General features: G+C 33.3%; 2 protein-coding genes and 1 long non-coding RNA gene across 5 annotated transcripts; 2 read left to right on the plus strand and 1 right to left on the minus strand.

Moving 5' to 3' along the window:
- The first annotated feature begins 8,574 nt into the window (after positions 1–8,574).
- On the plus strand, positions 8,575–13,431 carry LOC120146128. Of its 3 annotated transcripts, XM_039159783.1 has the most exons (6): positions 8,575–8,991; positions 9,769–9,857; positions 9,975–11,945; positions 12,074–12,254; positions 12,562–13,142; positions 13,301–13,424. In XM_039159783.1, the coding sequence occupies exons 3-6, from the start codon at positions 11,016–11,018 to the stop codon at positions 13,313–13,315; spliced, it is 1,707 nt and encodes a 568-aa protein (XP_039015714.1). In that variant the 5' UTR covers positions 8,575–8,991; positions 9,769–9,857; positions 9,975–11,015; the 3' UTR covers positions 13,316–13,424. The 3 variants fall into 3 exon arrangements, with proteins under 3 accessions (XP_039015714.1, XP_039015712.1, XP_039015713.1); XM_039159781.1 differs by having other exon boundaries at positions 12,562–13,431; XM_039159782.1 differs by lacking the exon at positions 9,769–9,857 and having other exon boundaries at positions 12,562–13,431.
- Positions 13,432–14,765: 1,334 nt separating this feature from the next.
- Positions 14,766–17,888, minus strand: LOC120146146 (UDP-glucuronic acid decarboxylase 1-like). Its single transcript, XM_039159802.1, has 7 exons — positions 17,044–17,888; positions 16,738–16,885; positions 16,560–16,639; positions 15,748–15,831; positions 15,572–15,646; positions 15,214–15,306; positions 14,766–15,120 (listed from the first exon to the last, which is right to left on the minus strand). The coding sequence occupies exons 1-7, from the start codon at positions 17,656–17,658 to the stop codon at positions 14,914–14,916; spliced, it is 1,302 nt and encodes a 433-aa protein (XP_039015733.1). The 5' UTR covers positions 17,659–17,888; the 3' UTR covers positions 14,766–14,913.
- LOC120146147 lies at positions 15,810–16,071 on the plus strand. The gene is made up of 2 exons (XR_005518186.1): positions 15,810–15,919; positions 15,950–16,071. It is a non-coding gene; the product is annotated as an uncharacterized LOC120146147 (long non-coding RNA).
- Positions 17,889–25,907: the final 8,019 nt, after the last annotated feature.

Genomic DNA, 25,907 nt, shown 5'->3' on the forward strand with positions numbered 1-25,907 from the left:
TAATCTATTTGAGTTAGAAGATACCTTTGGCTCTGTGAGAGCTAATAGAGACATCACTTTTATTGGTTCTTCTTTTCCTTGTCTCCATAGATCTCCTCAAGCTTATCCCATTTCCTTGGCACTTGAACAAGAAGAAACTCCTTTATATACATTAGGATCAATTGCACAACATAACATATGCATAGCCTTTGTGTTTTGTTGAGCTTCCTTCCGTTCTTGATTACTCCACTTCTTTACCTTCTTCGTAGGAAAAGAATACCGTTCTCGATTATCATCCAAGCTTCCATATCATGTGCTTGAATAACATCATCATGAACCTCTTCCAACGACGATAATTTGTTCCATTGAAGTGTGGAGGCACGCCAATTGGTCTGGATTCTTCCATGGAGAATGAACCGGAAGTGGACACCATCTTTATCGATTTAACTCTTCCCGGATCTACTCAAGAGGTGATTAAACCTTCAAATGAGTGAGGCTCTGATACCAATTGTTGAGTTAATCGATCGACGGAATCGGCCAAGAGGGGGGGTGAATTGGCAATTAAAAATTTCGTGGAAGCTTTTGCAGAAAAATTAAAAGTAATTGCACAGCGATTTACAGTAGTTCGACTTTCTCAAACAAAGTCTACGTCCACTACTTTAGCTATCCACACTAAGGATTTTCCAAAAAATTCACTAATTTGTTCTTTCTTTTGAGGCCAAAGAGATAACCTTACAAATCCCTCAAGAGTATACCCCAACTCTTGAGAACACTCTTTTTCCCAAAGAGAAGATTACAAATTTGCAAACTTACAAGAAAACCTCACAAGGTAAAATGTTTGCACAATTCTAGAACAAGAAAAGAACACTCAAAGATAATTACAAATGAGCACAAATGGTGTTCTTGAAAGCAAAATGAATATTGAAAGGAAAATTGGCTTGATTTGCACAAACTTGATGTTTGATGCTTTCTCTCTTGTTTCTCTATGATTTCTTGTTGATCAAGGGCTTCAGAACTTGTTTAAATACACCTTGAATCTCTTCTGAACGTTGGGGATGATTAGTGAAGATCATATAGCCGTTTTAGTGTGAAAACAATTAATAAAACAGTTTGGAGCGTGGGGGGAATCGGTACCCCCTATGGGGAATCGGTACCCCCTATGGGGAATCGGTTCCCTAAGTGTAAAATTCAAATATTTCAACCGTTGAACAGGGGGAATCGGTTCCCTCCGAGCATTCTGGAAATCTCGGAGCCAAACCATTCAGGGGGGAATCGGTTCCCTCTGAGCAATCTGGAATTTTTGGCTTTGAAATGGTTCGAAATACTTTGAAATATTATTTTGAAATTGTTTTAAGATTAAAACTTAATTTTACACTTAAGTAAGGATTAAAAATGATTTTTGAAATATTTTGAGTAATGTTTTGATATTCGAATAATTATATCGAATATACTTAGAAAATCATTTTGGAAAATCTTAAAATTCATTTAACTTAATTTGTTATATCGAAATATCAAAATGTTTTCAACAAATTTTTTCGATTTGAGTTTATAAAACTTAAATCAAGTCGAATTGAATTAAATTTTCGAGTTTCTTTTTAAATTTAATTATAAATATTTATTATACTATAATATTATTTGATTCTAATTTAAATAGTTTTTTTTAACTATATAAAATACATATATTTCTTCATATTTTCCCATATGTGATATACATATATCATACAAAGTCAAGGGACTTGACTCAAACTTAAAAAGTAATCCACTAATTACTAAAAATTTTGAGATATCCGAGTTGTATTTTACAACTCGATTTTAACTTGAAATTTTTTTAAGTTGAGTTTATGAAATTACAACTCAAAGTCAATATGTATCAAATTTTATGAATCAATTCAAGTCGAAAACTAATTTTTTCGAATCGAATTGAGTATTGTTCACTTATAGTTGGTTAAATCTAACTTTTAAATCCTAAACCCAACATAATCACTTATTTTTATGGACCCAAAATGAACTAAATGTTGTTGATTATGTTGGGTTAATTGGTGGGGAAATTTAGCATTTAGAGTTATGTTTTGAGGGTTTAGGGTTGTTGCTTCAAGTTCAGTTTGTTATGACATATTTTAAGAATGGATTATGAATTTGGGGTTGAGCATGTAACCGAAGTATTTTTGGAATTTGAGGGTTTAGGGTTGCTTCTTCAAGTTTAGTTTGTTATGGTAGATTTTGAGAATGGATTATGAATTTGGGGTTGAGCATGTAATTGAAGTATTTTTGGAATTTGAGATTTAGAATGTAATTACAGTATTTTTGGAATTTGAGATTTAGAATGTAATTGAAGCATTTTGGAATTTGGGATTTAGAATATAATTGATGATTGTGTTGCAAGTTTTAAAAGTTGGGGGACCTAAATGCAAGTTCCCGAAAAGTTTAATGAACATTTATATAATTTACCCTAACAGCAGTGAAACGGCCGCTACGTCAGGGACCATATTGCAAATGAACTAAATGTTTGGTGGCTGTATTACAAGTTTTAAAAGTTGAAGGACCTAAATGTAAGCATCTAAAAAGTTCAATGACTATTTATATATTTTACCCTATTAATAATTAAGGTGGTGTGATGCGTGAAGTTTCGACGGAACGAGTATTAAATAGTTGAATGTTATGGTCCTATTAACTGCTCTTATACGGCTTCAGTTGGTCTTTTGCTTTTGAGACAAAGATATGTGACATTGCAGACTCATCTGATCGCACAACAAATGTCTGATACTGGCACTGAGAAGTACAAATATTTCCTTGTTTGCTTTTACATTTTATATTCTTATTTATGAGTTAATTGCACACATGTTCTTAAACTATGATTTTCATTTTAAATTAGCCCCCCAAACTATGACTCACATTGTATGTTGGTCCCAAACTTTTAAACATTTCAGTAACATCCCCATAAATCATTCAAAAGATTAGGAATGAAATTAAAATATTCAAAATTTTGGGGACTAATATAGAAATAGGAACATAGTTGTGGATGAATTTGTAATGTCCAAAAGTTTAAGCACCAATTTAGAATGAGAGCCATAATTTAGGAATGAAATTAGAATTTTTAAAAGTTTAGAGATCAATTTAAAATATGAGTCATAGTTTAAGGATGTGTAGTATAATTAACTTTAAACATCCGATACATATATTCTATAATTTTTTTTTCATTTTATAATGAGATAATTGCACCAGACACCTTCAAATCATGAACAGGTTCTAAAATTGTAAAGTTTTCTAATTAAGTCTTTAAAGCATCGGTGTCGTATAAATCAAGTTTCTTTTCTTTATCTGTCTAACTTGGATAAAAGATTTCACATGTGTATGAAGACAACATGTATCTGATTAACCTTTTTATTTGATCAGATTTGAAGTATTAGAACTAAACTATCCATGGCAAAAGTGCCCAAATAAGGCATGTGGGAATGTTTAATTCCCAAACTAATGTACTCATCCGATTAATTCCTCATCTACTGTATTTTTTACAGTACCTTCTATAGTCCCCAGGATATATCAGCGTCTTCAAGCTAAAATTTTGCTTTATGAGATTACCCGACGTCTTTAGTTTTTGCTCCATAGGCCAGCGTCTTTAGTTAAATTCTTTATGATTACTGTTCATTTTTTTAGATTTTCCCAAAAAATCACATTTTCCTTAAATATTTACGTGTCAGACACTCTTTGAGATAATATTTCCTTAAATATCACCCAACAATCCTCTTATCTTTGATTCAGAAGTTCGTTCGATCTTTCGTTGTAAGACAATTTTTTTAATATATAATATTTTTTATAATTATATATGATTATTTGAAAAAAAAATTATAGTAATTATTTTCAATTAATTCTTGTGGTTGTAAAATTGGAAAGCGAGAACATACATCGAAATATTTTTTATGATACGTTAATAATATAAAATTATATTATTTAAATTATTTACGTTTATGTGTAAGAATGAAGCGAATTTCAGATATTGTTTATTATGATGGAGAAATTCAGAAAGATGAAACTGACGTTATTTTCGTATGAAATCATTATGTTAAAATATCCTTCAAGAAAAACATAACTCTTGAGGAGGTGATAATGAAGATTTCAAGGAAGGTTCATGTTAGAAGTACTAGAAGAAAGACGTCGCTTCAGTATATATTCTAACATAATGATTTAAGGAAAAAAATAAAATACTAAAAAAATTAAATAATACAAAAGGTGTTAGATCGAGAATATTATTTCAAAGGGTGTCTGGCACGTAAATATTTAAGGAAAATGTGATTTTTCGGGAAAATCTCCAAAAATGCTAAGTAATTAGAAAAAAATTTAACTAAAGACACCTGATAATCGATGGAGCAAAATTTTAGCCCTGAGGTACTGTAGAAAATACACTAGATGAGGAATTAATCGGATGAGTGCATTAATTTGGGAATTAAACATTCCCACATGCCTTATTTGGGCACTTTTGCCATCCATGGGATAGATATACATGTATTTAAGATTTGATTTGCATTTTAAATATATTTCATATTTGATTTAAATTGACATTTAATGCACAAGACTATCAAAAAAAAGTGATGAAAGGATATGATTAATAAATATCGATAATTTAAGTGCTTAATTTAAAAGTGTCATGTGAACCTACAAACTAAAGAAGAGGGGAAGTATCAAGTAAGAGTTTTTAATCATCTATTGTAGACATGCAAAATTCTCTTTCTCCTTCCTATAAGTAAGAATTGTTTAAAAAAAGAAAAACATCGGGTAAATTAACTGTTTAAAATTGTCTTTTGAGTATTTGCTTAAATCCAATTATTTTGAATGAAAAACATACACAAAACGGATGACGTAAACCATTGCCTAACTGTAGTGTCAATCCAATATAGTCTCCACTTCTTTTTGACTATTTAAAATGCAGCGCAGAATCTAAGCAAGCTATACAAAGAAAGGCATAGTGGTTTAAAACCAAAGGAACAAACTTTGAAAGTGACAAAGTAACTTAAATAAGATGGAATGTCAATAATCTAATGCCACATACAAAATATTTTTTCTACACGTGTTGCCTTGTTTTTTGACTTGCCATTCGTTGCTTATTGCTTGAAAGATATGTCTATTTTCAGCTTGTTTCTTTAAGTTAGGTCACTCTCCAGTCTTGGAGAAAAGTTTATGACCTGTTATTTTAGGCAGTTTCTCTTTGATATGCTCTTGTTTTTCGAGTGACGAATTCAATGGTTAAAGAATAATTATTATTATTTGAGGTTTTGTGTTCGAATACTATAAATGTAGGATTATGAGCTTTTAATGTCAAATGGTTGAGACTTTGAACATATATTGCATTGTATTAATCTAGACTAATAAAAAAGTGTTTCACGGCTCTCATATTCCCATGGCATTTGTCTTATAATTTAAGCTAATTTGTCTCTCGAAAAGATAATACACACAATTGTAGCTATTCAAAAGCCTTAATTATTGTTAATTTGGCTTCTAAATCCATTTCACTTTAGTCAAACCCGCTTTGTCTTTTTCTTTTAACATGCAAAATAAGACTCATAAAGTGTTCTCTTTAGTTTAATTACATGATAGGTCATCAAATTATTGTTTACGTTTTAAATTGGTTTCAAAATACAATTCATTTTAAATATGTTAGCAAGGTATTGGTATTTTATCAATCAAGTTCTTCCATCAGCTTAGCAATCAGCTTCAGCATTAAACGTTAGCTTAGATAATATGATGTGAAAGAACACATTGTGTGTGCATCTTCCTTATTTGGGTTGTATGTCATGTTGTGTTGTGCATCTTCCTTTACTGGTATAATCTTTGGATGATGCTTCCCCATTGTTGCCTTGTGCATATAACCTCTTTCTTCCTTTAGTTGAGTGTTAATCCTACTTTTAGATTCAGGTTTGGGGTTGCATTTCGGGTCTAATAGTCATGACAATTTTTTTTCCAGGAAGAAGATCCACATTCACCGTACTAATGTTTATGTAAAACATGTGAGGTAGTAGTTTGAGGTGGTCGTGTTGGTTGAAGATGATAGTAGTTCGGTTATATGATCATAATTCACCCTTTTTGATTTAAACAAAACTACAATGAATATAAAAAGTACTGTAACTGAATTAAAAAAATAGATGATAAAACTTTACTATTTTTTTTGTTTTTTAGAATAGTTTGAGATGATTATAAGAGTCAATATTTGGTCATAATATTTTTTTAATTATTGACAAAGCACACACATTCTACATATACAACTGTTCAAATTCAAAATTTTTAATCAAGTTGATTCAATGGATTTATTTTAGTTTTATTATTAAAATAAAGAAAACCTCTATGCCATAGATTAGAGACAACAATCATTTTGTTTGTTATGCTGTTCTTTTGCTTTTGCCTTTTCTTTTTACAATGAAATAAAGGGCTTTCCGGTTAATCATGCCTTGAATGTTCCAAAACCTTTTTTCCTATAGAAACAGATTGATTTTAAATTCAACCGACAGCTCAAGTTGTGCGATCACAAATAGTTACGCTACACGATGAATGTGTTGTTCTATTAATATTTGCTTCATTTACAAACTTCAAATTAATCATTTGAAGCTGATTTGATTGGCCTTTTTTCCGAAAATCATGCAAAAATCAACTTACATTATTAATATTTTGCACATAAAAATTAGGGTAAAGTGTACAAATGATTCTTTGATTATAAGATGTTTCGTTAAGTTTCTCGATTATTAAAAGGTACAAAATAATCCATCGATTATAAAGTATTTCTTTGTTGAATCCCTTAACTATTAAAAGTTACAAAATGGTAATCCGACTATTCATATGTTCTAAACTCATCTTTTTAATGATGTCTATCGATATAAACATAGACTTGATCCATAAAATACAACTCAAATAGTTATGGGATTAGAGTTTATCAAATCCCAGTGAGCATGTTAACGTCCAGCTCAAACGACTACCAATTTTTTTTTAACGAAAAGGACATGTTTGGAATATATGAATAGTCAAGTGATTATTTTGTAGCTTTTGATAGTCGAGGGAATCAACAAATAAACGTCTAGTCAGAAGACTATTTTATAACTTTTAACAATTAAAACATTCAACAAAGTAACACCCTATAATCGGAGGAGCATATGTGTACTTTACCCTAAAAACTATGCCAATAGTTCCAATACTATTTCACTATTTCTTTCCCTTATATTTATTTGTGGCTTCTTCATTATTTTTGCTATCTTACTTGAGATTTGACTGTCAAATTGTTGCACCAAAATCACCTTAACAAATACAGTCCCAATCTTATTGTCTCCATTGGAGGCTGTTGAAGCAATGGAGCCCTCGAGGTACATGAATGGCCAGTTTACCATAAAACATGCCGTAAAATTTTCATGAGTAAACTACACTTTTAACATCCAAACTATCACTTTTGTTATGTTTTGATCATTCAATTATTCAATTCAATATTTACTATTGAGTGTTCAAACATCTTTATAGATATCGTGCTCGAAATTTAATCTTTTAAAAATAATAAGATATTCATTTAATCACTAAAATAGTTTGATTCATATTTTAAAATCAAATATATAAAAGTAATAGTATTATCTTTCACTGTAGAAAGAGTACTTTGCTTTAAAAGAAATAATTCAAGGATCCGTAACTATATAAATACAATATAAGTTACTCCTTAAATATGCCTAATCATAATCACATATATTATACATGGATTAAATGACATTGCATTCATTTTAATGCTTGTTTTTCTCCCTCTTCTCTGAATACATTTGTTTTTATACGGTGTTCAAATGAGAGGTTTCTTAAATTAAAATCATACCCATTAAGAATATTTTAAAATATAAAAAACTTGTGAGAATTCCAAGTTATGCATGTGGCAAGTACCCAACATTGAGAAGATAAATTTCTAGAAAAGAAAAAGTTTGTGAATTAGGCATTAACCATGGCTGTAATGTTACATGAAGCTGCATTTCAAATGAGATGTGTTAGCACTGTAGTAGGTGCACCAAATCCTTTCGGATTGGCCTAAACTAGACCAAATAAATATTCATCTTAATTAATTTGAATTTAAACCTAAATCTAATCTGATCTCAAACAAAACCCAAAACCAACTCTATTTAATTTAAACCTCAACTAAACATCACCACTGACCCATCAAAAATCTTTTTTTTCACTCAGAATTTTTTTATCATCCCTTAACTATCTCATCTTAACTATTAAAAATTATAAAATGACATTAATTCGTTGAGTCTTTTGAGTATTAAAGTAACGTTGCTTTGTAGAGTCTCTCTATTATTAAAAGTTACAAATGGTCATCCAACTATTCATTCCAAACTCATATTTTTCGTTAAAAGTGACGGTCCTCTCAGTTGGACGTTAACCCTACTACTGATAAATAAAATCTCATCCATAATCATTTGATAATATAGTTGTTTAAGATTTTGAGATAATGTATTTCATATCCTGAATAAATAGATTCAACAAAGCAGTGTTATATATTGAAGACCAATTGTGTACTTTAGCCTAATAATAATAAAAAGAAAAGACGTGGAAAAATTAGTTAGATTAGGAGAAAGGTATGGGATGTCCACTCGCCCGCGCAGAGTGCCGCCCCCAACCTCTGTGTTGATCTGAGTATTTGAATGTTCAAAAAAAGCTTTTAACTTTGCCTTTGCCTTTCTTCGACGGCTCTCTTTATTGCCCCCCGCCGTTGTCACGCTCCCCGTTTTAACTCCTCAGCTAACCATTTTCCCTTTCCTTTCTTTCTTTCTCAAAAAAATTATCAATTTTTTTTCTTCTGCTGCTGTCCAAGATCTCGATTTTTCATTTTCTTGCTGCCTACCCCGAAATGTCCGATCTAGATTTCTGGGTTTTTTTGTTCTTAGTTAAATGAGTGGAAAATGGAGACATCTGGGCAACGGATGCCGAAGATTTCCAGCTTCTCTGCTGATATGAGCTTCACTGATTTAGAACTTTCTTCAGATGCTCCTTCTTCTTCGAGAGGTCCGCTGTTTTCTTTTTATTTCTTATTTAGAATTTTTTACGCATTTTTAAGTTAATTTTCAGGGAAAAGAAGGCTTCTTTTTCCTTTTTCCTTTTTGAATTTTTGGTTCCTTTATTATGTAAATTCTATTTTGAAAATTGAATTTAGTCAAAAGAATTTCACGATTTAAGCTTTTTTCTCCTCCCGTTACTGGTACTTGGCTGCCTTCCAACATTTTCTTAGTTACCAAACGCAAGTTTTTTCCCTCGGTTTTACCCCATTTTTGTTGCTTTCTTCTTTGGTTTATCAAGAGCTAAATGTTAAGTTTTTAATTTGCTATATTCCGTTCACTCTCATTCTTGAAAAAATATCTTAATTTTTCTTTCATCATTTCTCTATCTCACATGCATTTTCTTTCCTCTCTATCCCCTGCTTCTACTCTTTGATTATGCTTTCATTAAAGTTAGCATTTTTCTCATGAACCCTTTTCTAACTTTCTTCTATGGTGCTATCAACACGATTTTACTTTTTTTTTTCTTGGAATATGATTGCATTTCTTAGCTCGAATTGTTTTTTACTTTTTGGAAGAAAAAAAATTAGGCATTTTCCCCCAGGTTGAATTTTGTTTATGGGTTTTTCGTTTGCATTTTTTTATGAGAATAGTTCTCAAGTCTTTTTGTGGTTATGTTGATTTCATAAGCTTTTAAAACTTAGCTTCTAAATAATTTTAAGCCTGCCCCTTACTTTACTCCTAGAACACCTAATTCTTTTATATGATTCCCCCCCCCCCCCCCCAGGAAACTGGCAGCTCCAAAAACAGAGAAAACTCTCAAATTTGGCATCTGATTCCAATTCCTGCCTTAATGATACTAGAGACCAGGATCAGGTGCGCTGGTTTCATTGTTTCCATGATTTTACAGTGTGGTTTACAGTTAGATACTCTGTAGCTTTAGATTCTCCTGAATATTTATTTTAATGCAAAATATGGTTCTGTTTGTTATAGTTTATGTTTGATTTCGATTGGAGATCGTCAAAACAATCAACTGGAACCCCAATGAAGAAGTTGTTAGCACGAGAGATGTCGAAAGAAAATGAATCTAGAAAACAATCATCAAGTGTTATAGCAAGATTGATGGGCCTTGATGGGTTACCACCTCAACAGTCTGGCCACAAGCAGCAAAAACAAACTGAGAGTAGTCAAAGAATGTTCAAAAGGGTGGTTCATTTTATAGTAGGCGGTCCTCTAGGAAAAGTTCAATGGAGGAGCCGGAGTTTAAAGATGTTTTTGAAGTTTTAGACGCGTCTAAATTGAGAGTGGCGGTTACTCTTCACAAGGGACTGCAAACTCGAAGCTTTCTGATGCTGAGGTTGCCTTTATCCGGCAGAAGTTTATGGAGGCTAAACGTCTTTCAACTGATGAAAAGATTCAGGATTCCGTGGAATTCAATGATGCCCTTGAGGTACTAAACTCAAACACGGATCTTCTGCTGAAATTCCTTGAGCAACCAGATTTGTTATTCACAAAGCATTTGCATGATCTGCAAGGTCTGTCACCTCAGTCCCATTGTAGTCGAATATCAGTCTTGAAATCATCACACACTCTGAATAAGGATGATGGTCGATTACATCGTGGAGCAGGGAAAGAAACTCAATTGAAGCACTACAGTAAATCTCCTCAAGGGCTTCAAGAAGAACTTATCAGCCACTCATATGGGAGATATGTTGCTCACAATTGCCCCATGTCACCTAAGGTTCAGTTAGATGAGAAAAGTGCGCCAGCTATTCTACCCACAAGAATTGTTGTCTTGAAGCCGAATCTGGGAAGTCGCAGAATTCCACGAGAACTGCTTCGTCACCTTGTTTTTCTAATCATTCTCATTTAGGAAACCCAGAAATTTTGGGTATTGAAAGCAGGGAGGCAGAAACATGGTGCAAGAAAAGGTTTCATCGCGATATCGGGTTTTCAAGGCATAATTCTAGAGAGTCGAGGGAAATAGCAAAGGAGATTACAAGGCAAATAAAAAATAGCTTTGTCAATGGCTCAATGAAAACTTTGACATCCAGGGTTAGAGCATATGCAGGAGATGAGAGTTCATGTGATGTATCTGGTTCCGAATCTGCAAATGATTTGGATGTACCAACAGTGTCCTACAGGGATAAAGTTGGCTGGCATAAGCGACATAGGAGGCCATCATCCCGTTGTACTGAATCATCCATTAGTAGAGAGGCTAAAAAGCGACTATCTGAGAGGTGGAAATTAACACATGCGTCTCAAGAGCTGCAGATGGTTAGTAAGGGCAGTACATTAGGTGAAATGCTTGCGATCTCGGATAGGGAAATGACCCCAGCAAATTCTAGTGGCCTTGTTGGTGGGGAAGGATGCAGTGAGATTGGTAATCATGCTGAGCCAAAAGTGTGGAATGAACCTTTGGGCATTAGCAGTAGGGATGGTTGGAAAGATGGATGTCTCAGTAGTCTTTCAAGATCACGATCTGTACCGGCTTCTGTTACTGACTTTGGAAGTCCTAGAATAAGCAGTCGCCATGGAAGTCTACGTAAAGATAAGTATGTGATTCCAAGAGAGGGTTTCAAGTGGGACAGAAACAAAGCAGTAAAAGGCAATTTTAATCAGTGGGAAGCTCCATTACCTAACAACCAAAGATTCCGTGTTAAGAAATCTCGAATTTTGAGTAGCAGTTGCAGTAGTAATAAGGAAAATAGTGACCCTTCACCAGATTTTAACATCACCCCACATCATGTACTGCAAAATTTCCAGGGGGATAACCAATCTGAAAACAACCTTATGGTATCAGGAGAATCTGCTAGTACTGCCATGGATTCAAGTTCAGTTCTTCAGGACGCATTGGACATTAATGATCGGAAAAAGGCTGTGTTATCTAAACCTTCTCACATGGAATTATCAACTCCTCCAGCAAATTCTGATGTTTCTAGCGGTGATGTAAATAACTCCCAGGTATTTGTTTTTTGTTTGAATGGTGTTTTAGCTCGTATGTTTCCAATTATGCACATTGGTTGTTAATAGGGATATTTGACAAACCTAATGCATGGTTAACAATTAATCTCTCTTGCAATTATCTCCAGGAACCATCAGAGGCACCATCTAAGCAAGCCTCATTCCATTGTCCTGTATCAGAAATAGGATCTCGAGCAGGCTCTAAAGACGGAGATCAACTAAGTCCAATTTCAGTTATAGAAGCTCCTTTCACTGATGATTTATCATCTGGTTCTGAATGCTTTGAGAGTATTAGTGTTCACCTCCATGGTAATTTAGTGGCTGTTTTAGCTTCATTACTTTTATGTTTTACCATCCATTTCGATTAGAAAAGATAGTCTCTTTTTAATTTTCTGATTTTGTTAATCAGATTCTAGTACTAAGGGACATTAAAGGTATGGAAATCATATGCTGTCTTTCTACATCCGAGTGAATGGACTTTCTTTATGGTTTAAATCTATATGTTTAATGCATGACTCTGATAAGTTTATCAAATTATGCTAACAATCTGCGTTTCGTTTCACATTTCTTGTGATTATATATTCTGTTTAATCTTCTAGTTCTGTTATATGTTTAGGCCTTCGGATGCAACTTCAACTATTAAATCTAGAAACCGAGGCATATGAAGAGGGAACAGTGCTTCTTTCTAGTGATGATGATGGTGATCAATTATCTGTTCAGTCTGCCGAGGAAAAAGGGATAGCAATGGCCAAAAAGAATTTGGAGTCTATGTACATAGTTGATGTCTTGGTTGGTTCTGGAATCAATGGAGCTGACCTTGATACCTTCTTATTGACATGGCATTCTCCAGATTGCCCCGTGAACCCTATAGTTTTTGAAGAACTGGAGAAAAAATATCATAACCTAAATTCTTGTTCAAGAGGTGAAAGGAGGCTGATGTTCGACAGGATCAATTCAAAGCTACTGGAGATCTATCAACAATTTATGGACCAATTCCCATGGATAAAGCCTGTAAGAAAAATTATTCCAAAGTGGAACATACAAGAGCTGGAAGATAGCCTGCGCAAGTCTCTGGTAAGCAAAAACAAGAAACTGGACATGGATGCTGGGGAATGTGAGTGGTTAAACTCGAGGAGTGATATCGATGCAATAGGTAAGGAGATCGAGAGATTGTTGGTAGATGAACTAATAGCTGAGGTAGTGCATGGCTAGTAAGCCTGCTCAAGTCTCTGGTAAGAAAAAACAAGAAACTGGACATGGATGCTGGGGAATGTGAGTGGTTAAACTCGAGGAGTGATATTGATGCAATAGGTAAGGAGATCGAGAGATTGTTGGTAGATGAACTAATAGCTGAGGTAGTGCATGGCTAGTAAGATGATAGTTTCGATTTAGAGAGTTCAGCTTGTACAAATGATTGGAATATGATCATTTCATGACTGTAAATAAATTCTAAATCTTTACAGGGGCAAGAATCATTAAAAGGTATCAATATCTGGCTACCCTCTGCACCATTTTAGTTGAATCCCTTGAATTACAGTAAGTTATCATGTAAATAGAAATTAGAAAGCTGAGCAGTAATGAGTTGATGCAGGTTATATTAAGGGTAAATTATACAAATGGTCATTAATGTTCAATTTTTGTCATCCTCACTGAAGTTTCAAAAGTAATAAATCAATTATCAATATTATTGATTTATAACAAATTGGCCACTCTGCGATAACAACTATGGGTGATGAAAAGCAGTTTTGTGAATGAAAGCAATGTCTCCTGCTTGGCATCTTCCTGATGAGGTCCTTTTCACCTTCAGATATAGATTGCCATGATTGGCTTTTTAAGCAAAGATTACCTTCTAAAACTGCTTTGAAGATTTTTCTCTGTCTCTGCACATTATAAGAGGTCTTTTATCAAGAATCATCTAAATCTTAGCGTACATAATGTTTTCCTTAATTTCCACATGCATACCTCCGTAAAATGGGATAAGAAGAATGTATAAAATGAAACCAGCGCTCCAAACATATACCTCCTTGCCATATCTCCGGTTTTAGCAACCTCTGGTGCAACGTAATAAGCACTCCCAAAAAGGTCCCTATACATTCTGCCTGAAATAAATTTGGAAATTGAAGGCATAAATTTGGATATTACCGTCCTGTCGATGTAGAGAAGTGTAGTGGTAGAGGAGAGCAGGCGATGGAGTTTGAAGATGAGAAAGTATCTAAGGTGTTTCGGAGCTTGAAGATGGCTTTAAGAGCAACGGTGGCGAAGTAGTGGACTAAAATAAAAATGAATAAAATGAGGTTGGGTTTTTTATTTAAAGTTAAATAGGTGACCAGTCAACATGCCAAATAAGAAACCAACAGGTCAGATAAGTGGTTAACATTTCCTTCACCGATATTAACGATTATTAACATTAAGTGACCAATTTGATATCCTCAAACAACATACATCATGCACAGAAGGGACATCACCAATGAACATTAAACCATCACCACTCGTTTTTACCTATCCCATGTGGGATTTAACTTTAGCATTTGCTGCATCTCTATCGAGTTAGGTATCAATTCTAGAGCAGATGTTGCGTTTGTGCTTTTCTATGATAGACTATGTCATTGCAGTGTACTCTTGCTGGAACCCGACGGTTTCAGGACTTTCTTTTTGGCCATACAATTTTGTTATTACTGAAGATAACAAATAATTTGATAGGGAAAATGAGAAGAAAACCGTAACTATCATGTAGATGTGAACAATGGGAGCTGATTATCATTAAAGGAAAGAACAAATCTTCCTATTATGTAGATGTGAACAACGGGAGCTGATTATCATAAAACAAAATAACAACAAATATTCCTATAGAGGGGCTGAAACTGATTATTTTTGCAGGTAGGCTGATAACGATAACAACAATAATAATGAAATGAATTGGCAAAATACAGCTGTCGTTCACACTATACATACTTGTCTCGTTTTTCATTTAAGCTCCTTTTCCTTCATCTTCATTCAAAATGCGATTCCGGAAATCATTCACCATAAGGGGCAACCCCTCTCTCAGAGGGACTTTCGGCTCCCAGTTCAGCAGCTCCTTTGCTTTGCTGATATCCGGTTTCCTCATGTGTGGGTCATCTGCTGTATTTGGTTTATATTCTATTGTTGCACTTGGATCAATTGTGTCTTTGACAACCTGAAAGCTCAGGAGGAAAATGAATTTCAGGACTCATGGAATTCTAAGATTCAATTGGTTAACAAAAAGCAAATTGAATACACATGCACAAACCTCGGCCAATTCAAGCATAGTGAACTCTCCCGGGTTGCCTAGATTAAAAGGCCCTATGTGCTCACCTTCCATTAAAGCAACAAGTCCATCCACCTGTAATTTGTGAGAGTATGAAATCCTCTTCAATTGTTTACCCTTATTAAATTCATAATTGTCTCGCTTCTAAGTTCTAACCACTCGATTAAATCAAATTAGACAACAAGTTTTCACTTTCCTCGCTCTAAGCCCAATGAGAAAAATTATCAAGCTTCTTTCCACTTCACTCTTCTCCAGTGTTCTCAATTAAAATGCCAAAACAAGTCACCAATAAAAAGGCAGCATATCAAGAGAAGTTATGATAATAAATAGGCAGACATACCAAATCAGAAACATATTGGAAGCTACGTGTTTGTTTCCCATCACCATAAACAGTCATTGGCTGCTTACGAATGGCCTGAGATATAAAGCTACGTTTGTTAAAAAATGCTATATGATCCAAATCTCTAAATTAATTCTACACGTGAATGCCAGAAAAGATCCATAGGATCATTCAACCTGAGCAACGAAATTGCTCACAACACGTCCATCATCCAAGCACATGCGGGGACCATAAGTGTTGAAAATACGAGCAATTCGCACCTGCAAACAGAAAGCATCATCATTTGATCATCACATGTACATATCTCTTGTAACATAGACCTTTTCTAATCTCCCTTTCAAATACATTGTTAATATATTCACATTAAAACTTGTGTAGTCACATCATGTCCAAGTTAATATTTTAGGTTTAAGCTAAATTCAGATGATCGGTTCAAAGTTTCAACTGGCTAAATTCACATTTTGAACGCAATAACACAGATTCATCTGGCACATTACTAAGAAAGATTTGTAAATAAGACTCTACATATATTTTTATATTAACTTACTCTTCTAGCACATCACTCTGAAAAAAAAATCTAAATTCAGGTACACCCCTTCCTCTAGCTGACTGGTTTGTGGACAACAGAAAAACTCAATTTATCACAAATTCTACTATTATCCATGTCATACTACATAACCTTTCGTCAAGAGTCACTTTGTCTGTCTACTTTTTTCTGGATCTATAAACCAATTAACACATAACAAGTTCTTTTGCACTCATCAAGTATCAAAGGCAACAGTACTCCAATTAATAAAACTAGATCATCCTAGGGATTAGAAGTACGCAAAATTATACAGGATAGTTCATGCAACGGGATAACTTATCACAGATATTCTCATAAGTATTACAACACGATAGTTTCTAAAGCTGCCGCTTGATACCAAATTTTATGTATATAGTTCAAGCATTCCAACATTGTTCAAGTAAATAAACAAAAAAACCATACCTCAACACCAGCACCTCGATGATAATCCATGGTTAAGGTTTCAGCAGTCCTTTTTCCTTCATCGTAGCAACTCCTCTCCCCTAATCACATTAATAAAAATAATAATTTTACGCATCACAAAAACAAATAAGATTCATCAACCAGAACAAAATGTCGTTGCATTGTATAAGCTCCTTACCAATTGGATTCACATTTCCCCAATAGGTTTCTTTCTGAGGATGCTGAAGGGGATCACCATAAACCTCACTTGTGCTTGTAAGCAAGAACCTTGCCCCAACTCTCTTTGCAAGCCCCAACATATTAAGGGTACCCATCACATTTGTCTTGTAACCTCACTAAGTTAAGGGTCTCAAATAAACATAATACGATAAATATATATAAAGAAAACCTATTAAATATTAAATCAAATAGTAACATTAAACACAGAAACTTGAAGAAAAATAATACTAAACCGAAATTGAAATTAAATTTTAGAAAAGGATATGATGGTCTTGACCGGATTATATTTATAGTGAACCGGAGAAGCAGGGCAAGCTAAATGATAGATCTGATCCACTTCCAAGAGAATCGGTTCCACGACGTCGTGTCGGATGAGTTCGAACGTGGGGTTTCCGAAAAGATGAACAACGTTTTCTTTCCTCCCAGTGAAGAAATTATCGATAACAATCACTTCATCGCCCCTTCCAATTAGCTTATCAACGAGATGGCTCCCAACGAAGCCAGCCCCACCGGTGACTACGATCCTCATCCTCCGTCGGCTGATCCCGACGGGGACCCGACCCACCTTTCCATGAATCGGCCTGGTGGAAAAGGAGAAGTCCCGGGTGTGGGTTACGACGTCGTCTTTGGAGAAAGATCTGGGGTGGTTCTCGGATGGGCCTAAACGAGAGAGAGTTGGCTGGAGGATGAAGAAAGTGGAGCCGATTAAAATGCCGATAAAGATGAACAAAAGCCGTTGCTCCTTTAAGAGATAGTTAATGGATCTGGGGAGGGATCTAGGGTGTTTCAAAGGTTTGGGTGAATAAGGAGGTGTTTGAGGTATTAACATCTCCTCATCTCGCCTATGGTTCACGCTTGATTGCTTGTGCAACTGTTTCATGGCTTCAAATTTCCGGGTCTTTTTTCTCTTCTTTTCTGCGTGGTAATTCGAAAGAATGAAGGGTTTTCTTTTCCCCCTTTTCAGCTAGGGAGATTTTGTCGGTGTTTTCATGGGTTGAAGAACTGAAACTAAAGTTCAAAGAGGAAAGCCTGAAACACTTTTCAATTCATTGGTTTTTAGCCAAAAAAAAAGTTAAAAATAAAAAGAGCTTGGGATTGAAACAAAGAGGGGGATGAGATGAAATGATGGTTATTAGTATTATTTTCGAAGTATTTATTAATGATTCAGAGATGGAGTAATTTTGAAGATAAATTGGTTCAGTAATCAAGTGTATACGAAGATAAAATAGGCTCCGTGCTCTCGGTTCTCCGTATTATGTTTCTACGGCTGTGATTGTGTCTTCCTCCTTATTCCATGGTAAGTAGCAAGTTATTATCATTATGGATATAGATATCACCATGCAATTAATTTTAATAATCACCATACAAGATTGTAATTATAAAAATAATATTTTTTATTAATAAAATATTATTATATTTAATTTTTTATGTCATAATTGATGGTACATTTTAAAATTACGTAGATATATAAATTTAAATTTTAAAATAATATAAAATATTATAATAATAATCAATAATATTTTAAAAATAGTCTTTAAATATTTGATAATAAAATTATTACTACAAATTAAATATTTACATAATTTTGTATAAGTACTCTGAATTTATTGAATTATTTTATATTTTATATTAAATATATACTTATCATTTATTTATCTTTTACCAAGTATTTTTTTTAATGTTTTGTAAAAATAAAAAAATACTTTTAAATGATTACAAGCAATATATGTTTAGAACTTCATTAATTAATTGACAACGTACACACTATATAGATGCAATTGCTTATTAAGAAAAATTGATAAATTTTCCTTTATTAGTTTTTAAAATTTATATTAATGAATATCATATTGAAGCAACGCATATTAATTACTAAACTAGCTACGTATGAATTGCTATAAAACAAAGAAAACCTAACATGTCATGCATGAAGAACTTATTATTTTATTGAATTCAATAACAAAGAAGCTAATAATAGTAGCTATATGAGGTATTTGTGGCATTTATTGTGGTGGACAAACATCTTTAATCGTTCCAACAAACAACTTTCTCTTTGTACGAAAGAACATTTATTTTAAAATATAAATATTTTTTCTTCATAAGAAGCTAATATTACAATATATTATGTAAAGAGTAATTATTTGATAATGAAAGAACATGTGATAATTGTAGACACCTGTTTTTGTCCAGATATACTATGATTATTATTATTCTATTATTATTATTATTATTATTATTATTATTATTATTATTATACAAAGTCACATTTTGCAGGACCGGAGACTATTACAAAGGACCCGAACCAACCCATTACAAATCGAAGCCCACAAAGATAACACCCAAGACCTAACCAACATGGAGCCCAAATACAACAATTCAACAAGCCCAACAGTTGAACCAAGACTACCCAGTTGGGGGGTAAATATGAGGAAATTTGACCAAATTTGGGTATCTTTCAGGGTACTGATAGAACAGTACCGATACTATAGGCTACAATGGATTGAATTAATCGAGTAGTATCGATACTGATGAAGGTATCGATATCATTCGAAACATAATGCAAAAATGGTATCCATACCATACTAGAGTATCAGTACCATAGTATAACAGTATCGATACCATGGTATGGGTATCGATACTGAGGAGCCATAAATTGTAAAATAGGCTGATATTGTTATAGAAAAGTTAATAATAAGTACTTTTGAGTAATGTTTAAGTGTAATTGTTAGAAAACATACTAACAATTGATATTGTACATGTATTTAATGGATATGGAATAGATCGAAATTAAGCTCCTAAGTCAAGGAAAGAAAAAGGCAAAGGCCAAGTTCCTGAGTAATCAGTTTTTGAGTTTTCAGATATCAAAGCGAGGCAAGCCAGGTGAGTGCATTTAATTATGTACGTATATGTTACGGTATTCATAGTTGTATGATTTATTGATGCATGTATGGTGATTACCAAATGGTACTAAGTGTGTAAAAACTTAAGAAATTCATACTTTTGAGTAATGTTTAAGTGTAATTGTTAGAAAACATACTAACAATTGATATTGTACATGTATTTAATGGATATGGAATAGATCGAAATTAAGCTCCCGAGTCAAGGAAAGAAAAAGGCAAAGGGGCCAAGTTATTGAGTAATCACTTTTTGAGTTTTGAGATATCAAAGCGAGGTAAGCCAGGTGAGTACATTTAACTATGTATGTATATGTTACGATATTCATAATTGTATGATTTATTGATGTATGTATGGTGATTACTAAATGGTACTAAGTGTGCAAAAAATTAAGAAATTCATACTAAGTGGATGAATTTCCGTATGGGCACTATATTTATAAACTTAAGAAATTCATATTAAGTGGATGAATTTCCGTATGGGCACTATATGTGTAAACTTAAGAAATTCATACTAAGTGGCTGAATTTCCGTATGGGCACTTTATGTGTAAACTTAAGAAATTCATACTAAGTGGATGAATTTTCGTATGCATATGTGCAAAAACTAGGAAATGCATACTAAGAAATTATATGAATTTCTTTGTTGGTATTGTGGGTGCAACCCACGTAGATTATAGTAGGATTGTGGGATTATTGCATTGACATTATATGTATAAACCATAGAGTGTATAATGATTTGAAAGAGTTAATTGATATTATGAATAATTATTATAGTAGAAACTGTTCTAAAATAAAATATTAATGGCCTATCTGTGCATTTGACAGAAAGGTGTTAATTATACCAGTTAGATGAAAGACTAAGTGCATTTGAGGCCTAGTTATGCATTTGAAAAAAAGGTGTCAATTATGCCAGTTAGATGAAAGGCTAAGTGCCTTTGAGGCCTAGCTGTGCATTTGATAGAAATGTGTCAATTATGCCAATTAGATGAAAGGCTAAGTTCCTTTGACGCCTAGATGTGCATTTGAAAAAAAGGTGTCAATTATGCTAGTTAGATGAAAGGATAAGTGCCTTTGAGGCCTAGCTGTGCATTTGATAGAAATGTGTCAATTATGCCAGTTAGATGAAACGCTAAGTGCCTGTGAGGCCTAGCTGTGCATTTGATAAAAAGGTGTCAATTATGGCAGTTAGATGAAAGACTAAGTGCCTTTGAGGCCTAGATGTGCATTTGACATAAAGGTGTCAATTATGCCAGTTAAATGAAAGGCTAAATGCCTTTGAGGCCTAGCTGTGCATTTAACAGAAATGTGTCAATTATGCCAGTTAGATGAAAGGCTAAGTGCCTTTGAGACCTAGCTATGCATTTTACAGAAAGGTGTCAATTATGACAGTTAGATGAAAGACTAAGTGCCTTTGTGGCCTAGCTGTGCATTTGATAGAAAGGTGCCAATTATACAGTTAGATGAATGGTTAAACACATTTGAGTAAAAGATTAATGGCCTAGCTGAGCATTTGACAGAAAGATGTTAATTATACCAGTTAGATGGAAGGTTAAATACCTTTGAGTAAAAGATTAATGGCCTAGCTGTGCATTTGACAAAAAGGTGTTAATCATGCTAGTTAGATAAAAGGTTAAATGCCTTTGAGTAAAAGACTAGATGTATAACAATGCATGACGTAGTATAAAAGGCATGAAAGGATGTCATAAATGAAATTTATAATAGCTTATAAAAGGGCATGAAAGGATGCCATAAATGAAATATATAATAGTGTATAAAAGACATGAAAGGGTGCCATAAATGAACTGTATAATAGCTTATAAAAGGGCATGAAAGGATGCCATAAATGAAATGTATAATAGTGTATAAAAGGCATGAAAAGATGCTATAAATGAAATGTATAATAGCGTATAAAAGGCATGAAAGGATGCCATAAAAGAAATGCATAGGGGTGCTTTATTGGCATGAAAGAATGCCATAAATGAAAATGCATAATGGTGCATTATAAGTATAAATTGATGCTCTAAATGAAAATAAAGAATAATGACTAAATAGATAAATGGAAAAAAGTATAAAGAAAGATAGGTATGCTAGGCATACAAAAAAAATTATGATAATTGTGAATGAAATACAGTTTAATAAAGGAGGATTATAGGATCCTTAAAGAATATACAATTTAGTACGAACTAAATAAACATGGCATACTTATGTATACATAAAGATTACTTTACAATATTATGTCTCACTAAGTAAATACTTAACGTGTGTTACTTCCACGCGTAGGTAAAAGAAGAGACAAATCAAATAAGGAGTGCAGCAGTAGCAACATATATAATCAATTAAGGTTTACTTGTCAGTAACTATAGGATAATCTGGGTTGTTTTGGAAAATTTTAGTTGGCATGTAATTAAAGTATGAAAATGCTCTGAATTGTATTTAAGTATAACCTCTTATCATATTTCAATTAATGTTTTAGTTTATATTAAAAATTTAATGTTTTAAGAAAATATGAAAACAAAATTTTATGGGTTTTTCTAAAGGGGAAATATTTTAAAAGTGATGTGACATATGTATTTCATGTACGGAAAGGTATACGAGATATGGTGTTACATTTATTGGTATTAGAGCTACAAGTTTAGCCGATTCTCGACTGAAATCGAATGTATTTTAATGTAAAAAGGATTACATGCCATTAAGATTGTCAAAGTTACTGATATAGTGTCAATTAGAGGGTGATTGATGTCACTCCTTAATAACTTGAGTGTTATTCTTATGTATGTCCTAATAGATATCGAAAATGAATGGCAAAGGTAAGAAAGTAGATGATATTGAAAAGAAAGTCGAGATCAAAATTGACCCAAGAGAGTTCAACATGATTTTAGTATCATTGTCATAAAAGGGTAGAAGTTGCTAGGGATTTTCCTCCATTATGTGGAAGGAATGCCCCAGTGTTTAACAATGATTCTGTATTTGAGGAATATATTAAAAAGTTTGAACGATTTACAAGAGAACTTGAATCGGATGAGGATCCATAGGATATTTCTGAATCTAGTGATGATTCAGAGATTTCTTCAGGTAAGCTTAATTAATTGAGAAATATTTAAGTGAAACATTAAATTGTTCAAAGTGTTGCTAACTTGAGTAGGAGGAAAGGAGTAAGCGGTAAATATGTTGAAAACATTTTGATGTTTGATATAACAAATAAAGTATTAATGAATTTTAAGATTTTATATTCGATTTCAAATATAATATTTAATTTAGTTATTCAAATATTATAAATATTACTCCAAGTCTTCAAATTTCAATTTTACTCCTTACTTAAATGAAAAATTGTGTTTCATTCTTAAAATATTTTTGAAACAATTTTTATAAAGTATTTCAAACCATAATCGAGTCAAAATTGATTTTAAATAGGGTAGTACCGATACCTCTTTAAACAGTATCGATACCCCCCAAATATCGAATTCAAAAGAGGTACGAAACCCTACAAGGTATCTTGATACCCTTATATAGTAGTTCCGATACCATGGTTATGGGTACTGATACTACTTACATGATTTTGACTTCGATACATACATCGAATGCAAAATGGGTACCGATACCATGAGAGGTATCGATACCATTAGTTTTGCAATGGTCGGAATATTTGAATTTTATACAGGTAGTATCGATACCCCTATGAAGGACTACCAATACCCATACACTCCCAATAGACTTTTCAAATGGATTTCACACTACAACGGCTCTATTGACTCCATGATCATCCCCAACATCTAGAATTGATCAGAGGTGTATTTAAACAAGTCTTGAAGCCCTTGGTGAATAAGAAAAGCTAGATAAATAAAAGAGAAAGGCTTAAACATCAAGTTTGAGCAATTCAAGCCAATTTCCATTCAATATTCATTTTGCTTTCAAGAACACAATTTGTGCTCAATTGTATTCATTTTTTAGTGTTCTTTCTTTGTTCCAGAATTGTGCAAACATCTTACCTTGTGAGGTTTTTCTGTAAGTTTGCAAAGTTTGTAATTTTCTCTTTGAGAGAGAGTGTATTAAGAATTTGGGGTATAATTCTTGAGGGAGTTGTAAGGTTACTCTTTGTCCTCAAAAGAAAGACAAATTAGTGAATTTGTGGAAAATCCTTAGTGTGGATAGCTAAGATAGTGGACGTAGACTTTGATTGAGAAAGTCGAACCACTCTAAATCACTGTGCAAATTATTTCTATTTTCTGAAAAAGCTTCCACTAAATTTTAATTGCCAATTCAACCCCTCTTGGATATTTCATCCGATCAATTAACTCAATAATTGATATTAGATCTACACTCATTTAAAGGTTTTACCACCTCTTGAGAAGATCCATGAAGAGTTCAATCGATATTCAAGTCATCAATGGCCTCTACATCAAACTTCGACTTTGTTCTTGATTCTCAACCTGTCAAAAAGTCTCATTTCGTCAATGGAGGTAACTATGCCTATTGGAAGAATAATATGAAGTTCTTTATTCAAGCTAGTGACATGGGAGCATGAAAAATCATAATGAGAGAATACTCCGAACCATCCATAGAAACAGACATTTGGAGTGAAGAAGAGACGAGTTTATTCCAGCTCAACTCAAAAGCAATCCATATTCTTTTCTGTGCACTTGGACCAGATAAATACGGGAGAATATCATATTGTTTAGCCACCAAGGAGATATGGGACAAAATTCAAGTCACACATGAAGGAACCAATGAGGTAAAAGAAACCAAAATTAGTCTTCTTACTCATAGCTATGAAAATTTCAGGATGAAACCAGATGAAGATATCAAAACTATGACGGATAGATTTTTATAATTGTCAACAGTCTCAAGGGATTCAGAGAAATAATCCCTAATGAGAAACTTGTGAGGAAGATAATTTATTCTCTTCCAAAAGCTTGGCAATCAAAGAAGACTGCAATTATCGAAGCTAAAGACCTAAAGTCTTTAACTCTCGATGAGCTCATTGGTTCTCTCCCCACTCATGAAATGATGATTCAAGATGAGGTAGAGCATGAGAAGAAGGATGACACAAAGAAGGAGATACAGAAGAAGAAGGAAGACACAAAGAATGAGATACAGAAGAAGAATAACGTTGGTGTTGCTCTCAAATCCACCAAAGATGAGAGTGATTCTGACCATAAGAAGGATGAAGAAATAACCTTGCTTTCCAAAAGACTCAAAAAATTAATGAAGCCAAATAGAGGAAGAAAATTCCAACAAAATGAAGGCTTGAAAAATGAGTCCAAGGAGAAGGACCCAATCATCTACTATGAGTACAAAAACATGGGCATGTTAAATACGTCTGCCCACAATTGAAGAAGAATGGTCTTTTAAAGAAGAAGCATAAAACACACGTGGCTACTTGGAGCGATGACGAATCATCCGATGAAGGAACAAGAAGTAGTAAACTTGTGCTTAATGGTCTTCGGGGAGGATTCTCAGGTAACCTCTAACTCATCTAATTTAGAAGATTATTCATTTGATGAGTTATTAGAGGAATATAATAGTTTGATTTTGGATTATGAGAAATTATTTTCAAAATACAATGAAGATATTTCAAAATTGAAAAATGAAAAAGATCTCATATCCAAGACCAACATTGAACTCGAAAGTAAGATTAAAGATTTGCAAGTCAAAATCGATGATTTTGAAAAGGAAAATTTGATTTGCAAAACTTAATTTCTAGAGTTTATGATGATCATCAAAAGGAAATTGATGATCTTAAAGCTTCTTTCAATAAAGTTGGATCAAAACATTTTGAAAGGGAGAAAGTTCAAAATCCAACTATATTAGAAATAATTTTAAATCTTATAATCATAGAGGTCCCCAAAGAACCTCGAATGGTAAAATTATTAGGAGTATATGGGTTCCTAAAGGACTCAATACTACTAAAGATAAGGATATCCTAAACAAATGTATACCTAAGGGGACAAGGCTTTTAGGAAATAATGAATATGGACCCAAAAGAATTTGGGTACCAAAAATCAAAATTTATTCTATGTTTGTAGGAAAAGGAGCATTGCTTCAAGGCACGAAATACAAGCTCAAATACATGGTACCTTGATAGTGGATGCTCAATACATATGACCGGAGACAAGAGCCGGTATACTGAGCTTAATGACAAAAATAGAGGAGTGGTAACCTTTGGTGACAACTCAAAAGGTTACATAGAAGGTATAGGTACTATAGGTAATACCTCTTCCATACAAGTAGAAAATGTT

This window comes from Hibiscus syriacus, unplaced genomic scaffold (assembly GCF_006381635.1).
Source record: "Hibiscus syriacus cultivar Baekdansim isolate YM2019G1 unplaced genomic scaffold, ASM638163v2 tig00110895_pilon, whole genome shotgun sequence".
Classification (NCBI taxonomy): Eukaryota; Viridiplantae; Streptophyta; class Magnoliopsida; order Malvales; family Malvaceae; genus Hibiscus; species Hibiscus syriacus.